An 18,528-nucleotide genomic window follows, 5' to 3' on the forward strand; every position below is an offset into this window, starting at 1 on the left:
AGAGAGAGAGAGATCAGTGAAGTGAGAGAGAGATTTACATGAAGACGGCTGAGTGATCCTCTTTCTCCCAGAATAGAGCAGCACTTTCAGCAGATGTTCAACTTCCTTCTGCTTCTTAAGAGTCCAGACTCAATAAACAGTACAGTGATACACTCATGGTATAAAACCCCCTGTTACACTACAGTGACCACACACACACACACACACATACACACACACACACTCACACACACACACACACACACACACACACACACATACACACACACACACACACACACACATACACACACACACACACACACACACACTCACACACACGTTTCCATAGAGAGAGGTTCCACTTTGCATTAGCAGCTCATGCTTCAGTGCTCTGTGAGTGTTTATAGCCCTGTGACTTTAACACTTCATGACTGAGATCTGCTGCTCAGCGACTTCACCCACAGCAACCATGAGTTTGATCAGTGTCTTCATCTGCACACTGCTCCTCTGTGCTCGAGGGAACACAATGATTTATCTTCTACTGTTCAGCTGACAAATCCATGTGCAGTAGGCCGACTAGATGAACTTCAACTCAACATCATTATTAATGTAGGGAAAGGATTTATTCTTCTTATTTTTTTCAGGATCCAGAGGTCAGGTGACTGTGACTCAGAGTCCTGCAGTGAAAACTGTTTCTCCAGGAGACTCGGTCACCATCAACTGTAAATCCAGTCCTGATGTTAATACTTATTGTAATGGTAAAGGTAAATGGCCTGGTATCAGCAGAAATCTGGAGAAGCTCCTAAACTCCTGATCTATAATGCTGATCAAAGGACATCAGGTATTCCATCTCGATTCAGTGGCAGTGGATCTGGATCTGATTTCATTCTGACCATCAGTGGAGTCCAGACTGAACATGCTGGAGACTATTACTGTCAGAGTCGGCATAAGATCAGTGGTAACTGGGTGAATACACAGAATACACAGGTCCAGACAAGCAGACATGTTTTATTTATTTGGGTTCAGCACGTAGTTAACTATCTAAGCTAAAGCCACAATAGATTTACTATATACACAGGGATTTAACAGAATTCTCACAGTGTCACATGATTTGAAGAATAAAAGGATAAAGGAACAGAAAGTTAATTAAATACGACATCATGCACTGAAACACAAATAATGATAAACTGAATATTACAGGTTAATGACATAAATCTACTGGAGCTGAAGAGGAAGATGTTCTACATTTTCTTGGGTGAACACATCCACTGATGAATAGAAACATTAAGTCACTCATAGATGAAGTGAATAACATTAATTATCTCATAACAGCACGTGTCAGGAACAGCTGGACAGTTCCCTGCCAGGCCTGGAGAGGGTGCTGGCAGGTGATTCTATGGAGCCTGCTTTATTGTGTGTATTTTGTGCCACGCCTTTCCTATTGTTCTCGTGCCCACTGTTTCACCTGTTCCCTATTAGCCTTTATGTTTAGCCCTATAAATAGGGATCCTTTCGTATTCATCTTTGTTGGCTATTGTTCTATGTTCCTTGTTTTATTAGTGTCATGGCTCGTGTTTAGGCTAGTCTTATTCACCTTCAAACAAAAAAAATTATTGTGATTTTTAGGGCTTCAGATTTATTTTTTTAGATTTCCTCAGATTTTTTTCTGCCTTAAATTTATAACCCATTTTTCACACAATCCAGCGTTATTTGAAACGAATAAGATATTTTCACCAAGGTCTTTCTGCAGGTCTTTTGCCCTTCACCACACAAGTCTGAGGAGCAGGAGATACTGCACCTGCTGTGTCCAGTTCAGGTTCTCAGCACACCCATCGCTCCAGTGTGTGGTGTAAGTCCTCTTCATTTTCGTCTGCTTTGGTGGCCGCAGTAAAAGCAATCCGGTCTCCAAGCAGAGCCTTGTGCTGGGTAGTGGTAGCCATTTCCTAGTGTCGGAACTCAGAGCCCCCTCTGAGTGGACATATCACAGGGTGGATTTTTAGATTGTGTCTATTTCTCTTAGCTTTCCATAATCTTACCCAATGAACTCAACAAACTATAAAAACTTAGCCAAAATAAAGGAGATCTCAGTCAGCAGATGAGGAGAAGCAGGTTTCTTTATTCAGCCATGCAGTTGACAACATGCATTTCTGAAGAGAGCAGCTGGTCTGAAAACCCCAAAAAGTTCCCCTCTACTTATACCCCAGGTGCCCCATGGCGCCTCCTTTTCTCTAATTTAAATATTTCCAGCAATTTCCCATTATATTCAGTGTATGGCTACTTTAGTCCCTCCTTCATTAATTTACATACGTTTTACCAGTTCCCATTATTTTCGTATTTGTCCCGATACCGCCCCTAAATTAATACCATCCTCCCCTCGATGACATCAGTTTTCCTCCTCTCCAGTTTCCCTTATTTTTAGGTTAAGTCAACAATTTTTAGAAAAAATAGTGCTTACTTATAAGCGCCACTTCCTCATCGACATCATTTGACCGCCACCTCCCAAGTTGCTTCCTCAGATCATCCTGACCTCGCACGCTGCCCTCCAGGATACGCTAAGTATCCTGATCTCTTCCTCTGTCATTCTGACTTTTCACTACCTGCTTGATTTAAGTTTTATTTTTATTTTTTTAAAATAAGCCTTGCCATTATGCTGCCTCATATCCTTCCCTCTTTTCATCACTGTTGGTTACTGGTATTCCAGTGCTATTGTCTCCCCTAGCCGCCTACCACTGTCATGTCACAGTAACCTGGCCTACTCCCCACACTGTTTTCCTCTTGCCTTAGTGCATGCTCTCTCTTGTTGATTACATATTGCATGACTATGCACTTCACTCATCTCTTCCCATTTCCCACTCTCTTCTAGCTCAGTCAGCCCGCCACGCTATCTTCCGGAGAGGTCCCAGGAGTGCTCTGCGACGTTATCGCCAGTATCAGCTGTCTTGCCTGGCCATTGAACTTACTGGTTTCCTGGAACACCTATCTGAATCCTCTATTCCTGAGTCTCCTCACCTCACTCACCACATCATGAGATACAGTCTGTCTTGATCAGAGCACCCAATTTCACCACACAACCTGTGATCAGTCTACTCAGACCTTCTACTGGCATTGGACACGCACCACCTCTCAAGGCGTCCAAACTGAGGACTTCCCTGTTGAGATCTCCTCTGATTCTTCCTGACTCTTCTTCGCCTCCTAGTTCCCCTGACGTTCCCCAATGTTCTCCTGGATTTGTGCCTTTGCCTTACAGTATTCACGATATTCCCCAATCTTCTCCTGTCTATTCGCCTCCAATTTCTCCCACTGATTATTCTCCAACTTCTCCTCAGGAACCTGAGATCCTGTCTTCTACAACTGACCCTCCAGTCCCACTGATCCCACTGGATAGGCTGACTGACTGAGCTGTAACTCCTAATGTTCCAATAAATTTCTCTTTTCTGTTTCCAGTCTCAGTGTGGTTATTACGCTAGCATGCTACTATTAATAATTCTGCATGATTATTATAAAGACTATGATTGTCATAAAGGTTATACCTGATTATTATAGACTATTATTAATCAACGCCAACTACTTAATCAATGGCTAAATAATTCTTGATAGATACACACTACTTTTAGGCAGAATATTGCTAAGTCAGAGCTTAGAGCATTGAGTACATTATTTCTTAAGCTACTTTTAAAACTAGGTATATAATTCAAAGCTGAGATATTTTTCTCCGACACTAGGCCTATGAGGTGCACTGTGGCTTCATCTCTAGGGATTACGACTCACGTCACTGGGTTTTAAATTACATCAGTTACTGTGTGGACAATGTGACATTCTGGAAGCAGATACATGTGTCTCCCAATAAGAAACCTTGGATGACACACGAGGTCCAACTGTTGATCAGAGCCAGGGATGTAGCATTTAAATCCGGGAACAGAACAACATATAGTACTGCCAGGACTGCACTTAGGAGGGTCATAAAATTGGCCAAAACTCAATATAAACTGCGGATTGAGGCTCATTTTAACAGCTCCACCAACTCCCGGCAGGTGTGGGAGGGAATTAGGGTCTTACCGGATTATAAGAGAACAACACCTCTCTCTTTTAATAACTGTGGCGCCCTAGTGGAGGAGTTGAATATCTTTTATGCCCACTTTGATAGGGGCAACAGAGGTCCACTACTGCCCCGCCCTCCCTCTGATGATACTGCCCCAGTCCTGAACAGCCATGAAGTAAGACGGCGTTTCCACAACATTAATCCTAGGAAGGCTGCCGGACCTGATAGAGTACCAGGTCGGGTACAGCTTGTGCAGCTGAACTGGCAGAGGTCTTCGCTATGATCTTTAATCTGTCACTGTCGACATCATGGGTTCCGGCATGCTTCAAAAACACTATGATAGTTCCCATCACCAAAAGATCAAACATTACCTGTTTAAATGACTACAGACCGGTTGCACTCACACCCATACCTGCAAAATGTTTGGAGAGGTTAGTGATTAAGCGTATCAAGGATGTCAAACCACCCACACTGGACCATTACCAGTTTGCATACAGAGCAAATAGATCAACAGAGGATGCAGTGGCTATTGTGCTCCATTCCATTTAAGAACATCTGGAATACAAAAATACATATGCTAGGGTTCTCTTTGTTGATTTTAATTTAGCATTTAATACCATCCTGCCAAACAAGCTCCAAACTAAGCTTTGTAAGCTTGGACTAAGCACTGTATTGTGTAACTGGATTATGGACTTTCTAACGAATCGCATACAGTGTGTGCGAGTAGACAAATACACATCATCCTCAGTGTGTATTAACACTGGAGTCCCCCAGGGATGTGTACTAAGTCCTCTACTTTATACACTCTACACACATGACCGCTGTGCCTCCTGTCCTTCTAACTACATCATAAAATTCGCTGATGACATTACGGTGCTAGGTCTCATCACTAACAACAATGAGTCCTTATATCTGGCAGCATGGTGTGATACCCACAATCTGGCCCTCAATATTAAGAAGACCAAGGAGATGATTGTGGATTTTCGTAGAGATAAGGGGACTATTCATTTACCACTTACTATTGGTAATGGGACAGTAGAGAGGGTCACCAGTTTTAAATTTCTCGGCCTAACTGTATCAGAGGATCTAACGTGGGGTAATAATATCACCTCTGCCATAGGAAAGGCCCAGCAGCGCTTCTTCTACTTGAGGAAACTGAAAAGAACCAACCTTTCTTGGCAGCTGCACTATGGTTGCACTTTATTATATGCCTAGAAAGATGATGCTCTAATGATATCTCATTGTTATTTACACTCTGTTATTATAACAATGACAATAAAAATGAATTGAATTGAATTGAATTGGTGTATCGCCTTGTCCATCACTCTGGCTAGAGCCGTTCCCCTCCAGGATTTTTGTACTGCAGCAGGTTGGTCCTCTCCACAAACCTTGAGTCCTTGTTGAGAAACACATTATTTAAGCTCAACTAATAAAGTAATTTTTCACAATTGTTAGATGATTTATTAATAAGAAATTCCCTGCACTTCTGGTTAGATGCTAACTAACACTCTTTTACTCCTCTCTGTTATAATCACACACTCAATCGTTCACTGAGCATGATGAAGGAATTCTCAACATCACAGATTTATATATTAATAACTCTTTTGCCACTTTTTCTCATCTCTCCACATCTCACTTCTTCAGATATCTTCAAGTCAGGAACTATGTTCATCTGAACATCTTAAAGTCCACATCCACATTTTAAAGTTTTGTCTTTGGAATGCAAAATATCTGATTTATTTTCAGGTCTTCCTCATGCTTGTGGTTTGGTGTCCTTTTAAAGACGACACTGACTTTCCCTCCTTTACCTAAAAATGCTTGAGAAGAAGATTTTGTGATCCAGGTTTCTGTGACTGATTGGGACGAACACTTATCTATTCATTCATGTTCTATAAATTACATATACTTCATTACTCTACAACAAAGCTTAACAAATTTTATTCTCATGTCTCTCTGTATGTGATGTGTTTAAGCCTACTGATGTTACCCTGGGGCATCGTTTTAAGTTCTGCCCACAAACAGAGATTTTGGTCAGACAGTATGTCCAAAAAGATGGCTGCCTCATTCATTTTTCAAAATTATAATAAAAATAATATTTAAAAAATAATAATAATAAAAAAAAAAAACACTTACACCTTCGAATGAATGATATATTCAAGTTGAAAATATTACTTACATACATTATATAATCTGTTGAGAATAAAATGATGTGAGACTGGTGTTGTGAATTCACAGAAGCAGACCAGGGGACTCGGAGGTAGTGTTCAACACGAATCTTTTATTGGAGATCAGAACACACTGCGGTGGTACTGTAGTCATCAAGTCCAGTGACCATTCAGAAATGGTTTGATGAGCACAACAACCAGTTTTAGGCATTGACTTGGCCTCCAAATTCCCCAGATCTCAATCCAATCCAGCATCTGTTGAATGTGCTGGACAAACAAGTCTGACCCATGGAGGCCTTACCTCTGAACTTACAGGTCTTAAAGGATCTGCTGCTAACATCTTGGTGCCAGATACCAAAACACACCTTCAGGTGTCTAGTGGAGTCCATGCCTCGACGGGTCAGGGCTGTTTTGGCAGCAAAAAGGGGGAACAACACAATATTAGGCAGGTGGTCATAATGTTATGGCTGATTAGCGTTAAACGATAATAAATCAAATATCAAATATCAAATTTAAATTGTCACATACAGTCATACACAGGACAGCAATCAGTGAATTACTTTTTACTGCTGACTGTGTTGTAAAATTAGAGTCAAAACAATAGTCAGAAATAGAATTTAAAAATAGAGTAAAATGGAAATAAATTGGAATTAGTTGTAACATAAAACTGACTTTAGCTGTACAAGGAATAAAGCCTTTTGGATTTAGACACAGTCTCAATGTTTAAGTCTAGGCTGAAGACACATTTGTTCAGTCGAGCTTTTAATATATAGTTCTTAGGTAAAGGAGCAGATCTGGAAGGTTCATGGGCATGAGTGTTTGGTGACTGGGATGTTTGGATGCTGTCATCTTACCACCCTCACAAGTTGCTCAGGTCACTGACTGTGAAGTGGTTGGACGCTTTATGTCCCGGGAAGCCTTCATGTCTGTGACCTTCTGCCTTTCTTATTTTTATTTATTTATTAATTTTTTTCTCTGTTTATCTTCTTTTGTAAAGCTGCTTTGACACAATGTCCATTATTAAAGGTGTTATAAAAATAAAATTGAATTGAAATGAATTAAAGATTGAGGTAGTGTTATCAGACAAGTCCAGAAAAGTCCAAGGTCCAAGTGCCATTCCACATGAAGAATAAAGTAACTTAGTGTTTTTGTTTTAATTTTAATATTTAGTAAGACTGTTTTGTAGGTTTTGGTGAGTCAGATGGAGGAATCATAGAGAAGAAGCAGCAGCAGGACAATATACCTCTAACACTGGGATCAACCACCTTTCAGACATGGTATGATCCAGTCTTCTTGTGATTCTGTCTGATGCCTGTGAGGTTGTATGCAAGGCTAAAACCTTCCATTTCCCCTTTGTGTATGTCTGTTTGTGTGTGTGTGTCTGTGTGTGTGTGTGTCTGTTTGTGAGTGTGTGTCTGTGTGTGTGTGTGTGTGTCTGTGTGTGTGTGTGTCTGTTTGTGAGTGTGTGTCTGTGTGTGTGTGTGTGTGTGTCTGTTTGTGTGTGTGTCTGTTTGTGTGTGTGTCTGTGTGTGTGTGTGTGTGTGTGTCTGTGTGTGTGTGTGTGTCTGTTTGTGTGTGTGTGTCTGTGTGTGTGTATGTCTGTTTGTGTGTGTGTCTGTGTGTGTGTGTGTGTCTGTGTGTGTCTGTGTGTGTGTGTGTGTGTGTGTGTGTGTCTGTGTGTGTGTGTGTGTGTGTCTGTGTGTGTGTGTGTGTGTGTGTCTGTGTGTGTGTGTGTCTGTGTGTGTGTGTGTGTGTGTGTGTGTGTCTGTGTGTGTCTGTGTGTGTGTGTGTGTCTGTGTGTGTGTGTGTGTCTGTTTGTGTGTGTGTGTCTGTGTGTGTGTGTGTCTGTGTGTGTGTGTGTGTGTCTGTGTGTGTGTGTGTCTGTGTGTGTGTCTGTGTGTGTCTGTGTGTGTGTGTGTGTCTGTGTGTGTCTGTGTGTGTGTGTGTTTGTGTGTGTGTCTGTGTGTGTCTGTGTGTGTGTGTGTGTCTGTGTGTGTCTGTGTGTGTCTGTGTGTGTGTGTGTGTGTGTGTGTGTGTAGACAACAGAAGAAGTCAATGCTAAACTGAATGGTCTGAGGATGGAGAACTTTTCTTCTGAGAATTTCACCGTTCTGGGTGATTACCCTGTCCCCTCCAGTGTGAACAGGACTGAGGATGAATTTGTCACCCCTGTGAAGAACCAGGTATTTATGTATAATAGGAGTTTTTAACAAATATTATAAGTGCTTTTCTCATAAAACAATGGTATTTCACTTCACATTCATCTGTTCTGTATGACCGTGTTTGTGTGTAGGGTGACTGTAACTCATGCTGGGCATTCAGTGCAGTTGGAGCTTTAGAAGCTCAAATGAAGAAGAGGAAGGATGAGCTTGTTCCTCTGAGTGTTCAGAACCTGGTGGACTGCAGTTCAATGCTACTCTACACATATTCAATAATTTATGTGCACCCTAATTTACTATGCAATATAAAACATATATTTACTAATATATAGGAGTGTTGTGTCTAACTACTGCTCATCGGTAGTGGAGTTTGTAACTGTTAGATGCAGACCTTTTTATTTACCCCGGGAATTCACCACTACTTTCATTATCGGAGTGTACATTCCACCCAGCGCTAATGCTAAGGAGGCTCTGTGTGAGCTGTACGAGCTATTAGCGAGCTGCAGAATGCTCACCCCGATGGACTGTTTATCATCGCCGGAGATTTCAGTCATGCAAATCTCAGAACAGTGCTCCCTAAATTCCATCAGCATGTGGACTTTGCTACGAGAGGGGCGAACACGCTGGATGTTGTTTACTCAAATATTCCTGGCGCGGAGCCCCGCCCCCACCTCGGCTACTCAGACCACATCTCTGTAATGTTGATTCCAGCATACAGACCATTCGTCAGATACTCTAAACCGGTTCTGAAACAGGTTAAGACCTGGCCAGCAGGAGCCATCTCTGCTCTTCAAGACTGTTTTGAGTGCACTGACTGGGACATGTTTAGGGAAGCTGCAACCAACGGTGACTCTATTGACTTGGAGAAATACACGGCATCAGTGTCCAGCTACATTGGGAAGTGCATCGATGATGTGACCGTCTCCAAGACCATCACAACACGCTCCAACCAGAAGCCATGGATGACTGCGAAAGTGCGTGCTCTCCTGAAGTCGAGAGACTCTGCCTTCAGATCGGGGGACAGGGCGGCCTTAAAAACAGCAAGGGCCAAACTGTCCCGAGCCATCAGAGAGGCGAAGCGTGCACACGCCCAGAGAATCCACGGCCACTTCCAGAACAGCAGAGACTCCCGGCGCATGTGGCAGGGCATTCAGACGATCAGCAACTACAGGACAACTTCACCTTCCTTTGACAGTGACACCTCCCTTCCAGATGCGCTGAATGATTTCTACGCTCGGTTTGAGGCACAGAACAACACAACAGCGAGGAAGACCATCCCACCTCCTAATGACCCAGTGCTCTGTCTCACCACGGCTGACGTGAGGAGAACTCTATACAGAGTTAACCCACGGAAGTCTGCTGGACCAGACAACATTCCTGGCAGAGTTCTCAGGGAGTGTGCAGAGCAGCTAGCAGATGTCTTCACTGACATCTTCAACATCTCACTGAGCAGCTCCATCATCCCTACGTGCCTCAAGACAACGACCATCGTCCCTGTGCCTAAGAAGTCCACGGTTTCCTGCCTCAATGACTACCGTCCCGTTGCACTCACACCAATCATGATGAAATACTTCGAGAGGCTCGACATGAGGCACATCAAGTCACAGCTACCACCCTCGCTGGACCCCTTGCAGTTTGCGTATCGTCCTAACCGCTCCACGGAAGACGCCATCACCACAACCCTCCATCTGGCCCTCACACACCTGGACTGCAAAGACTCCTACGTTCGAATGCTGTTCATAGATTTCAGTTCAGCATTCAACACAATCATCCCTCAGCAGCTGATTAAGAAGCTGAGTCTCCTGGGCCTGAACACCTCTCTCTGCAACTGGATCCTGGATTTCCTGACTGGGAGACCTCAGTCAGTACGGATCGGGAGCAGTATCTCCAGCACCACCACACTGAGCACTGGAGCACCTCAGGGCTGTGTGCTCAGTCCATTGCTGTTCACTCTGCTGACTCACGACTGTGCAGCAATGCAGAGCTCCAACCACATCGTCAAGTTCACCGATGACACGACCGTGGTGGGTCTCATCAGCAAGAACGACGAGTCAGCATACAGAGAGGAGGTGCAACATCTAACAGCCTGGTGCAGAGCCAACAACCTCTCTCTGAACGTCGACAAGACGAAAGAGATGGTTGTTGACTTCAGGAGAACACAGAGTGACCATTCTCCGCTGTCCATCGATGGCTCCTCTGTGGAGATTGTCAAGAGCATCAAATTCCTTGGTGTCCATCTGGCGGAGAACTTCACCTGGTCACTCAACACCAGCTCCATCACCAAGAAAGCCCAGCAGCACCTCTACTTCCTGAGGAGGCTGAGGAAAGCCCATCTCCCTCCCCCCATCCTGACTGTGTTCTACAGAGGGACCATGGAGAGCGTCCTGAGCAGCTGCATCACTGCCTGGTTTGGGAACTGCACCGTCTTGGATAGTAAGACCCTTCAGGGGACAGTGAGGACAGCTGAAAAGATCATCGGAGTCTCTCTCCCCTCTATCACAGACATTTACACCGCACGCTGCATCCACAAAGCTAACAGCATTGTGGATGATCCCACACACCCCTCACACACACTCTTACACACCCCACACACCCCTCACACACACTCTTACACACCCCACACACCCCTCACACACACTCTTACACACCCCACACACCCCTCACACACACCCCACACACCCCTCACACACACTCTTACACACCCCACACACCCCTCACACACACTCTTACACACCCCACACACCCCTCACACACACTCTTACACACCCCACACACCCCTCACACAAACTCTTACACACCCCACACACCCCACACACACTCTTACACACCCCACACACCCCTCACACACACACACCCCTCACACACACTCTTCACCCTCCTGCCATCTGGAAAGAGGTACCGGAGCATTCGGGCCTCACAACCAGACTGTGTAACAGTTTCTTTCCTCAAGCCATCAGGCTCCTCAACACCCGGGACTGAACTGTTCTACACTCTCACACACACACACACACTCTCACTCAGGACTGAACTGTTCTACACTCTCACACACACACACACACACACACACTCTCACTCAGGACTGAACTGTTCTACACTCTCACACACACACACACACACACACACACTCTCACTCAGGACTGAACTGTTCTACACTCTCTCACACACACACACACACACACACACACACTCTCACTCAGGACTGAACTGTTCTACACTCTCTCACACACACACACACACACACACTCTCACTCAGGACTGAACTGTATATTAACTCTGTCTCTCTCACACACAGATACACACACCCTCTCTCTTGACTGTGTGGACACACACACACACACACACACATAATTTATACTGTTCATTACTTACTGCACTACCTCTACCTGTCATCCGCTGCTATAATTATATTTATGTTTATTCTATTTGCACTACCTCAACCGCTGCTGTGTATTTTTGCACAATATTTTTGCACAATACTTTTTTTTATCTTTTACATCATTTCACTTTATCTACTTTATTTCACTTACATTCCAGTACACGTTCTTTTATTTCTTTTCGGCGCTAAGTGTCCTGTGTTCTTTTGTGTTGTCTTTCTTGTATTTCTTGTCTTTTTTGCACTGTCTTGTCTATGCTCTGTTTGCACCTAGCTGCACACTGTGCACTTTACGTGGCTAAGACAAACTTCTGTCCTAGCTCTGTGATGGTGTTTGTTGTTTTGTGTTGAACTTCTTGTTGTATGTTTATGTAGCACCAGGTCCTGGAGAAACGTTGTTTCATTTCACTATGTACTGCGTCAGATATATGTGGTTGAAATGACAATAAAGCTTCTTGAATCTTGAATCTTGAATCTTGCAACACCTACATTAAACAATTTTCATTTTACAGAGAGTAAGTAAAATTTGATTAGTCCAGCACAACCTCATATTGACCATGGTAAGAGATCTCCATCATAATGTATAAAGACTCACTTTCCCAATTCCAAAACTGGTTCATCATTCACCTTCTCCACTTTGTCTCAGAAGTGAGTTTGATACTGTAGCAGGACATTTCTTGAGTGTGCATGAGACCTGGTTGTGTCAGTGTCAGGTACTGCCTTCTGGTATGATGGTACTAATGTACCACAGTTCTGATGCCTCTGTTGTTATTTTAAAGAGCCTCACAGATGAAATTAGATTCAGCTGTTTAAAGTGAGTGTTGGCATCTGGTATCCTGGTACTATAGGACACAATTCCATCAGCCTTGCATGAATGGGACTGTTGAGGCTAGGTAAAAGTTGGTTCTATTCTGATATTGAGATGTAGGACCACCTGAGATGAAGTGGATGTTCTTGGCATTTGGATGCTCCTCTCGTATGCTCCTCAGTCCTGGTTCAAAGTGAGCCCATGTGGCTGTGGTGTGGTGCTGAAGACAGGCTGATAGCAATACAAATTACTCCACCTTGCCCCCACTAATATAGATAACTCCAGCATGACACCAGTATACTTGCTGGTTGCCCCCTCCAAAGTGAGTTTCATTTATTTCTGTGGTGTATTTACCAGCGTAGTTCTCCCTGTGGTCTATGTGAACCAATAAATCATTCTGGATCAGGGTCTCTCTCAATCTCCTCAGTCTTTCACATGGATGATTGATGTTATAAATGTCTGGATAAGTTTGAGAGGTGGTCCAGTGTGAGTTCCACCAGCTCTTAACTGAAGGTCTGCCTCTTCTCAGAAAACACATTCATCAGTTCCTTCTCTTCAGTGGTCATATCTTTACATTTCTTAAGCACTGATGTAGTGACTCCCTCCTCCTATAGGTGATGTTTCCAGTGATCCAGGATCCAGCATTTTGTGAAATGTCTTATTGCAATTGCTGCATGTCCTGTACATGGTGGATGTATCATTGGGTGTGTCTTCTTGAAGATTTTGTATAACATCTTCATTTGCTTCATGAACATGTTGAAGTGTATCATTTTTGGTGTTATGTTCTATACAGCTTCTGGCTGTTCCTTTTCTTTTGTAATACTTTTTCAGTGTTCCCACTTTTTTCATCTTTTCATGTTTTCATTTGTCTTGAGGTTTTTTTTTCTTTTACCATTTTGTTTTCCTTTTTGATATCTGAAATTAGAAAGGATGTATGACATGCGATTGGCATGACCAAAACAAATACTTTCATCCTAGACCGAATGGCTTACTGAATACCTTAACAATGATAAATACCTTATCACAGTGGTAAGTGACATTTTTAAAATATATTTAAAGTTTATTTTCATAGAAAACTACCTGTATCTGTAATAATAATCAATACTATATGACAAAATAACTTTTTACTGGATCTGCTAACATGGTATCCATATTGAAGGCGTGATGTGTGACCCACACATATAACCTTGTTGTCACTTAAATATTTCCTTGTGTAGGTGGGATATTGCCGTCCTAGAATCACATGATCATGTTCTTAAAGAACAGCCTTCCTGTGTTCCTAGAGCGTTGTAATTAATTGCTCAATTAGGTGCATAAAATTAAAAACTTTGCATGGCTTTTTTGTGGGTTCCTCTAGTCTAAACCAGAAGTCCTGCAAACATTTCTACAGAGCTGTGTGTGTGTGTGTGTGTGTGTGTGTGTGTTAGGTATTTATAACTACACTTGTGAAGGTGAAGGAGTGAATCATACGTTTCTTGTGGTTGGATATGGAAAAGAAGGTGGGCAACAATACTGGCTGATCAAAAACAGGTTAAACACACCCACACACACACACACACACACACACACACACACGCACACGCATGCACACGCACGCACACGCACACACACACGCACACACACGCACACGCACGCACACGCACACACACACACACACACGCACACACACACACACACACACACACGCACACGCATGCACACGCACACACACACACACGCACACGCATGCACACGCACACACACGCACACACACGCACACACACGCACACACATACACACACAAACACATTTGTGCTATTGTTGAAAGTTTTATTATCTAAAAATAAATTATGAAACCACAAATGATTATGAAACCACTGGCTAAAATGCCCCGCCCCCTTCTCTCTCTCTTTTCCAGTTGGGGTGTTGATTGGGGAGAAGGAGGATATATGCGACTCCAGAGAAACAACAACAATCAGTGTGGAATCGGCACCTACAGCGTCATCCCCATTGTCTGACCTCATTTCTCTCATATCATATTTGAGTTTTTTTACTTTCCTTGCTGTTATTTTAGCTTCTTTATGTACGTGTGCCTGCAACATCCGGGGATCGAGAGGAAAAAGTATTCCTGCTCTTACAATGAACGAAATCCAGAGTCGCTTATATTGTGTAATTAAATTGTATATTTATATAAATGTCGGACCAGATGTAACGTGTGTCTACTGCAGTTCTGTTTGACTTAATGACGGAAAAGACCAAGATCAGAATTTAACTTCAGTTTGATTTTATTAAATTAGCAAACATTAATTGTTTCATACTTAAGAAATGAAATGTAATGAAATCCCATATTGAAAACTCCTCTTAGCCAAGCCAGTCTAAATTTACCATTTCCTAATTACTAAAACTAACACCACTGACTGGATAGAATTTGCCCCAAGCCAAAAGAAGCAGAAGAAGAGGATAACCTCACTCTCACTTTTGTCTCTAGCAATCCTTCGCCTGTAATTAAAAATCATTCACCTAAAAACATGAAACTGTGAATAATTGTCATTTTTCTAATTATATTTTTTTACCCATGTTGGTGAAACTCTTCACTCTGCAGCTGCATGTTGCTGGCTTAGTGCTTTTAGTGAATTTTGCCCCTTATCTCTGGGGTTGGGGGTTTAATTCCTGCCCCTGCCCTGTGAGCAGTGGTGGGTAATAATGAAGTAAATGTAATTGTTACTGTACTTAAGTATTTCTTTACGGTATCTGTACTTTACTAAAATATACAAATTTTGTGAGACTTTTTATTTTCACTCCACTACATTTTAAAGTAACATATCATACTTTCTACTCCACTACATTATTCCACATCTCTCCTTACTTGTATTTACAAAAAAGTAGAAATTCAAATTGAGGATTTCTACTTTAACTTTAACTAAAGTATCTCTAATTTCACTTAAGTACAGGAGATGTGGCCTGGGGAACAATAGAGTAGATGTCCAGAGATTATCAGTTAAAAAACAACTATATTGTGATCTGATTAAATAAATAATAACTCATGTGGCTTTAACCACAAAACCAGAGAATATGTCTGTTATCCACTGCCTCTAATGTATATTATTTGTATAATATAATGTATAATGTATAGAGCTGTGAAAGTGTGTGTTTAGTGTTATGGAGTTTCTCAGTAATAATTCTAGTCCTACACAATTACATGAATTGTAATGATGATATATTATCAGTTTTATGTGATTAAACTCAGTTTAAACCTGGATCTGATGATTTAAAGATTAAAAGAATGATTTTGAGGAAGAGAAAAACAGAAAGGAAAGATCACGAATCTTCCAAACTATTAATATAAAATAAGTGTGCAGTTTCAGTTACCTCAAGTGTAAATCCTGCACTAAAGAAAGAGATGAAACCAGCTTCCTGTTCCACACCCAGCTAAACACACAGAGTCAGTTTTAAGCAGGAAATCAGAGAGCAGTGTAGAGGAAGTGAGATTTACATGAAGACGGCTGAGTGATCCTCTTTCTCCCAGAATAGAGCAGCACTTTCAGCAGATGTTCAACTTTCTTCATCCAAACTCACTGAAGCACAACACACAGCACTGAATCTACAGCTAAACACACTCTCTCCTCACACTGATAATGACTATTAACTCCAATAAAAGAACACACAATGTCCAAAATGAAGCTTTATTTCAGCAGAGCAAAACTACAGGAAGAGCAACAGGACAGTGAAGAGAGTAAAGACAGAAATGTCAGCATTGTGTAGAATTGAAACTCTATTGTAGATGGATGTGTAAGCAGCTCAGTCTTCAATTCTATCTTGGAGCTGTTAGCCTTCACACTGGCTCTTTCTGAACATGACCGGATGATCCACGCCCCCATGGGAGACCGTACAGACAAACTCCTCCCCCTTTTCCCAGACTGCTTTGCTGAGGGTCAGGGTGCTGCTGCGCATGTAACCGTCCTTCTTCTGTTCTTCCGCGCTGGTCACGACCCCGTCCTTCACCGCCGATCCGTCCACCGTCCAGCTCACCAGCGCCCCCTGTGGAGAGTAGGCAGACAGCAGGCAGAGCAGCGAGGCCGATTCCTCAGACAGCTGCAGAGAGGAGGGAGGGAGCAGAGACACGGAGGGCTTCACCGTGGGACCGGCTGGAGACCACAAACACACAATAAACACACCTTTACACACACTTACACAACATTTACTCATTACTGCTTCTTCACATGACTGCACTTCAGTAGAACGACTCAGCAGGAGAACATTTCCTAGTTCCTCGTTATATTGTGGAGCCACTCGGACTTTGATGGCCTTCATTCTGGGAGTGTGTTCCAGTCCTCCTGAGTTGTTCTGTTATTTTACATGTAGTGCTACAGAAAAATAAATCCACTGATGATGGAAATACACTGATATTCCACAGAACCAGGGCTGGAAAATGCAACACCACACCTTCCCTTTGAGTTTCCTGATCACAAGATTTACTCCATTACACAAATCACATATCTGACAAAAAGACTGAGAAATCAGTTCAGTGATGGAAATAACCACATCACACCACATCCACCTTTCTACACACTGTTTATCTTTGTTTCCAGGTTAAAAATCAGTACATCAGTAAAATGACAGAAGGCTAACAGACACAGGATGAAGTTTTCTACCATGTCCTTCACAGCACACAATATGAACTTCAGAAGCTGTGAATGTAAAAGTGCTGTTTACTGAGGAACACACTGTCTACTTATTCAGCTAACAGCTAACTCCTGATTTTTCATTTCCTCTGTTATTTTTATTTTACTGCAACTGTCTCATCATCAAAACACACTCCACATTCTTTATCTCGAAATTATAAACCCATAAAAATTAATAAATTAATATACAAACTAAATTTTACGCAGATTAAATAATGTTATATTTGTCTAAACTTTATTCAATATTCTGATTAATGATGAAAATAAATGTTAAATAAAGAAGAGAGACTTACTGATGATGAGTTTGGTTCCTCCACCGAAAGTCAACCACAGTGATACATTCTAATGAAGCCGTCGTACAAAAACCTCTGTTACACTACAGTGACCACACACACACACACACACACACTCACACACACACACACACACACATACACACACACACACACACACATACACACACACACACACACACATACACACACACACACTCACACACATACACACACACACACATACACACACACACACTCACACACACACACACACTCACACACACACACACACACACACACACACACACACACTCACACATACACACACACAGTCACACACACACACACACACACACACACACACACACACACACACACACAGTCACACACAGTCACACACACACACACACACACACACACACACACATACACACACACACACATACACACACACACACACACACACACGTTTCCATAGAGAGAGGTTCCACTTTGCATTAGCAGCTCATGCTTCAGTGCTCTGTGAGTGTTTATAGCCCTGTGACTTTAACACTTCATGACTGAGATCTGCTGCTCAGCGACTTCACCCACAGCAACCATGAGTTTGATCAGTGTCTTCATCTGCACACTGCTCCTCTGTGCTCGAGGTAACACAATGATTTATCTTCTACTGTTCAGCTGACAAATCCATGTGCAGTAGGCCGACTAGATGAACTTCAACTCAACATCATTATTAATGTAGGGAAAGGATTTATTCTTCTTATTTTTTTCAGGATCCAGAGGTCAGGTGACTGTGACTCAGAGTCCTGCAGTGAAAACTGTTTCTCCAGGAGACTCGGTCACCATCAACTGTAAAACTAATGTTGATGTTGCTGATTACTGTAGTGGTAGCTATACCTGTATGTCCTGGTATCAGCAGAAACCTGGAGAAGCTCCTAAACTCCTGATTTATTCTGCAAACACTAGAGAATCAGGTATTCCATCTCGATTCAGTGGCAGTGGATCTAGATCTGATTTCACTCTGACCATCAGTGGAGTCCAGACTGAAGATGCTGGAGATTATTAC

At 42.5% G+C, this 18,528-nt stretch overlaps 1 protein-coding gene and 2 long non-coding RNA genes across 3 annotated transcripts; 2 read left to right on the top strand and 1 right to left on the bottom strand.

Annotated features, from left to right (window-relative positions):
- Window positions 1-249: 249 nt before the first annotated feature.
- LOC131364468 (uncharacterized) lies at window positions 250-3,425 on the top strand. Its single transcript, XR_009206476.1, has 2 exons — window positions 250-1,831; window positions 2,846-3,425. It is a non-coding gene; the product is annotated as an uncharacterized LOC131364468 (long non-coding RNA).
- Window positions 3,426-4,300: 875 nt separating this feature from the next.
- On the top strand, window positions 4,301-14,660 carry LOC131364609 (cathepsin K-like). The gene is made up of 6 exons (XM_058407784.1): window positions 4,301-4,452; window positions 7,388-7,463; window positions 8,226-8,369; window positions 8,480-8,626; window positions 13,884-14,056; window positions 14,424-14,660. The coding sequence occupies exons 1-6, from the start codon at window positions 4,301-4,303 to the stop codon at window positions 14,521-14,523; spliced, it is 792 nt and encodes a 263-aa protein (XP_058263767.1). The 3' UTR covers window positions 14,524-14,660.
- A 1,514-nt stretch (window positions 14,661-16,174) lies between these two features.
- Window positions 16,175-17,618, bottom strand: LOC131364392 (uncharacterized). Its single transcript, XR_009206461.1, has 2 exons — window positions 17,481-17,618; window positions 16,175-16,650 (listed from the first exon to the last, which is right to left on the bottom strand). It is a non-coding gene; the product is annotated as an uncharacterized LOC131364392 (long non-coding RNA).
- Between the last annotated feature and the right edge of the window lie 910 nt (window positions 17,619-18,528).

This window comes from Hemibagrus wyckioides, linkage group LG14 (assembly GCF_019097595.1).
Source record: "Hemibagrus wyckioides isolate EC202008001 linkage group LG14, SWU_Hwy_1.0, whole genome shotgun sequence".
Lineage (NCBI taxonomy): Eukaryota > Metazoa > Chordata > Actinopteri > Siluriformes > Bagridae > Hemibagrus > Hemibagrus wyckioides.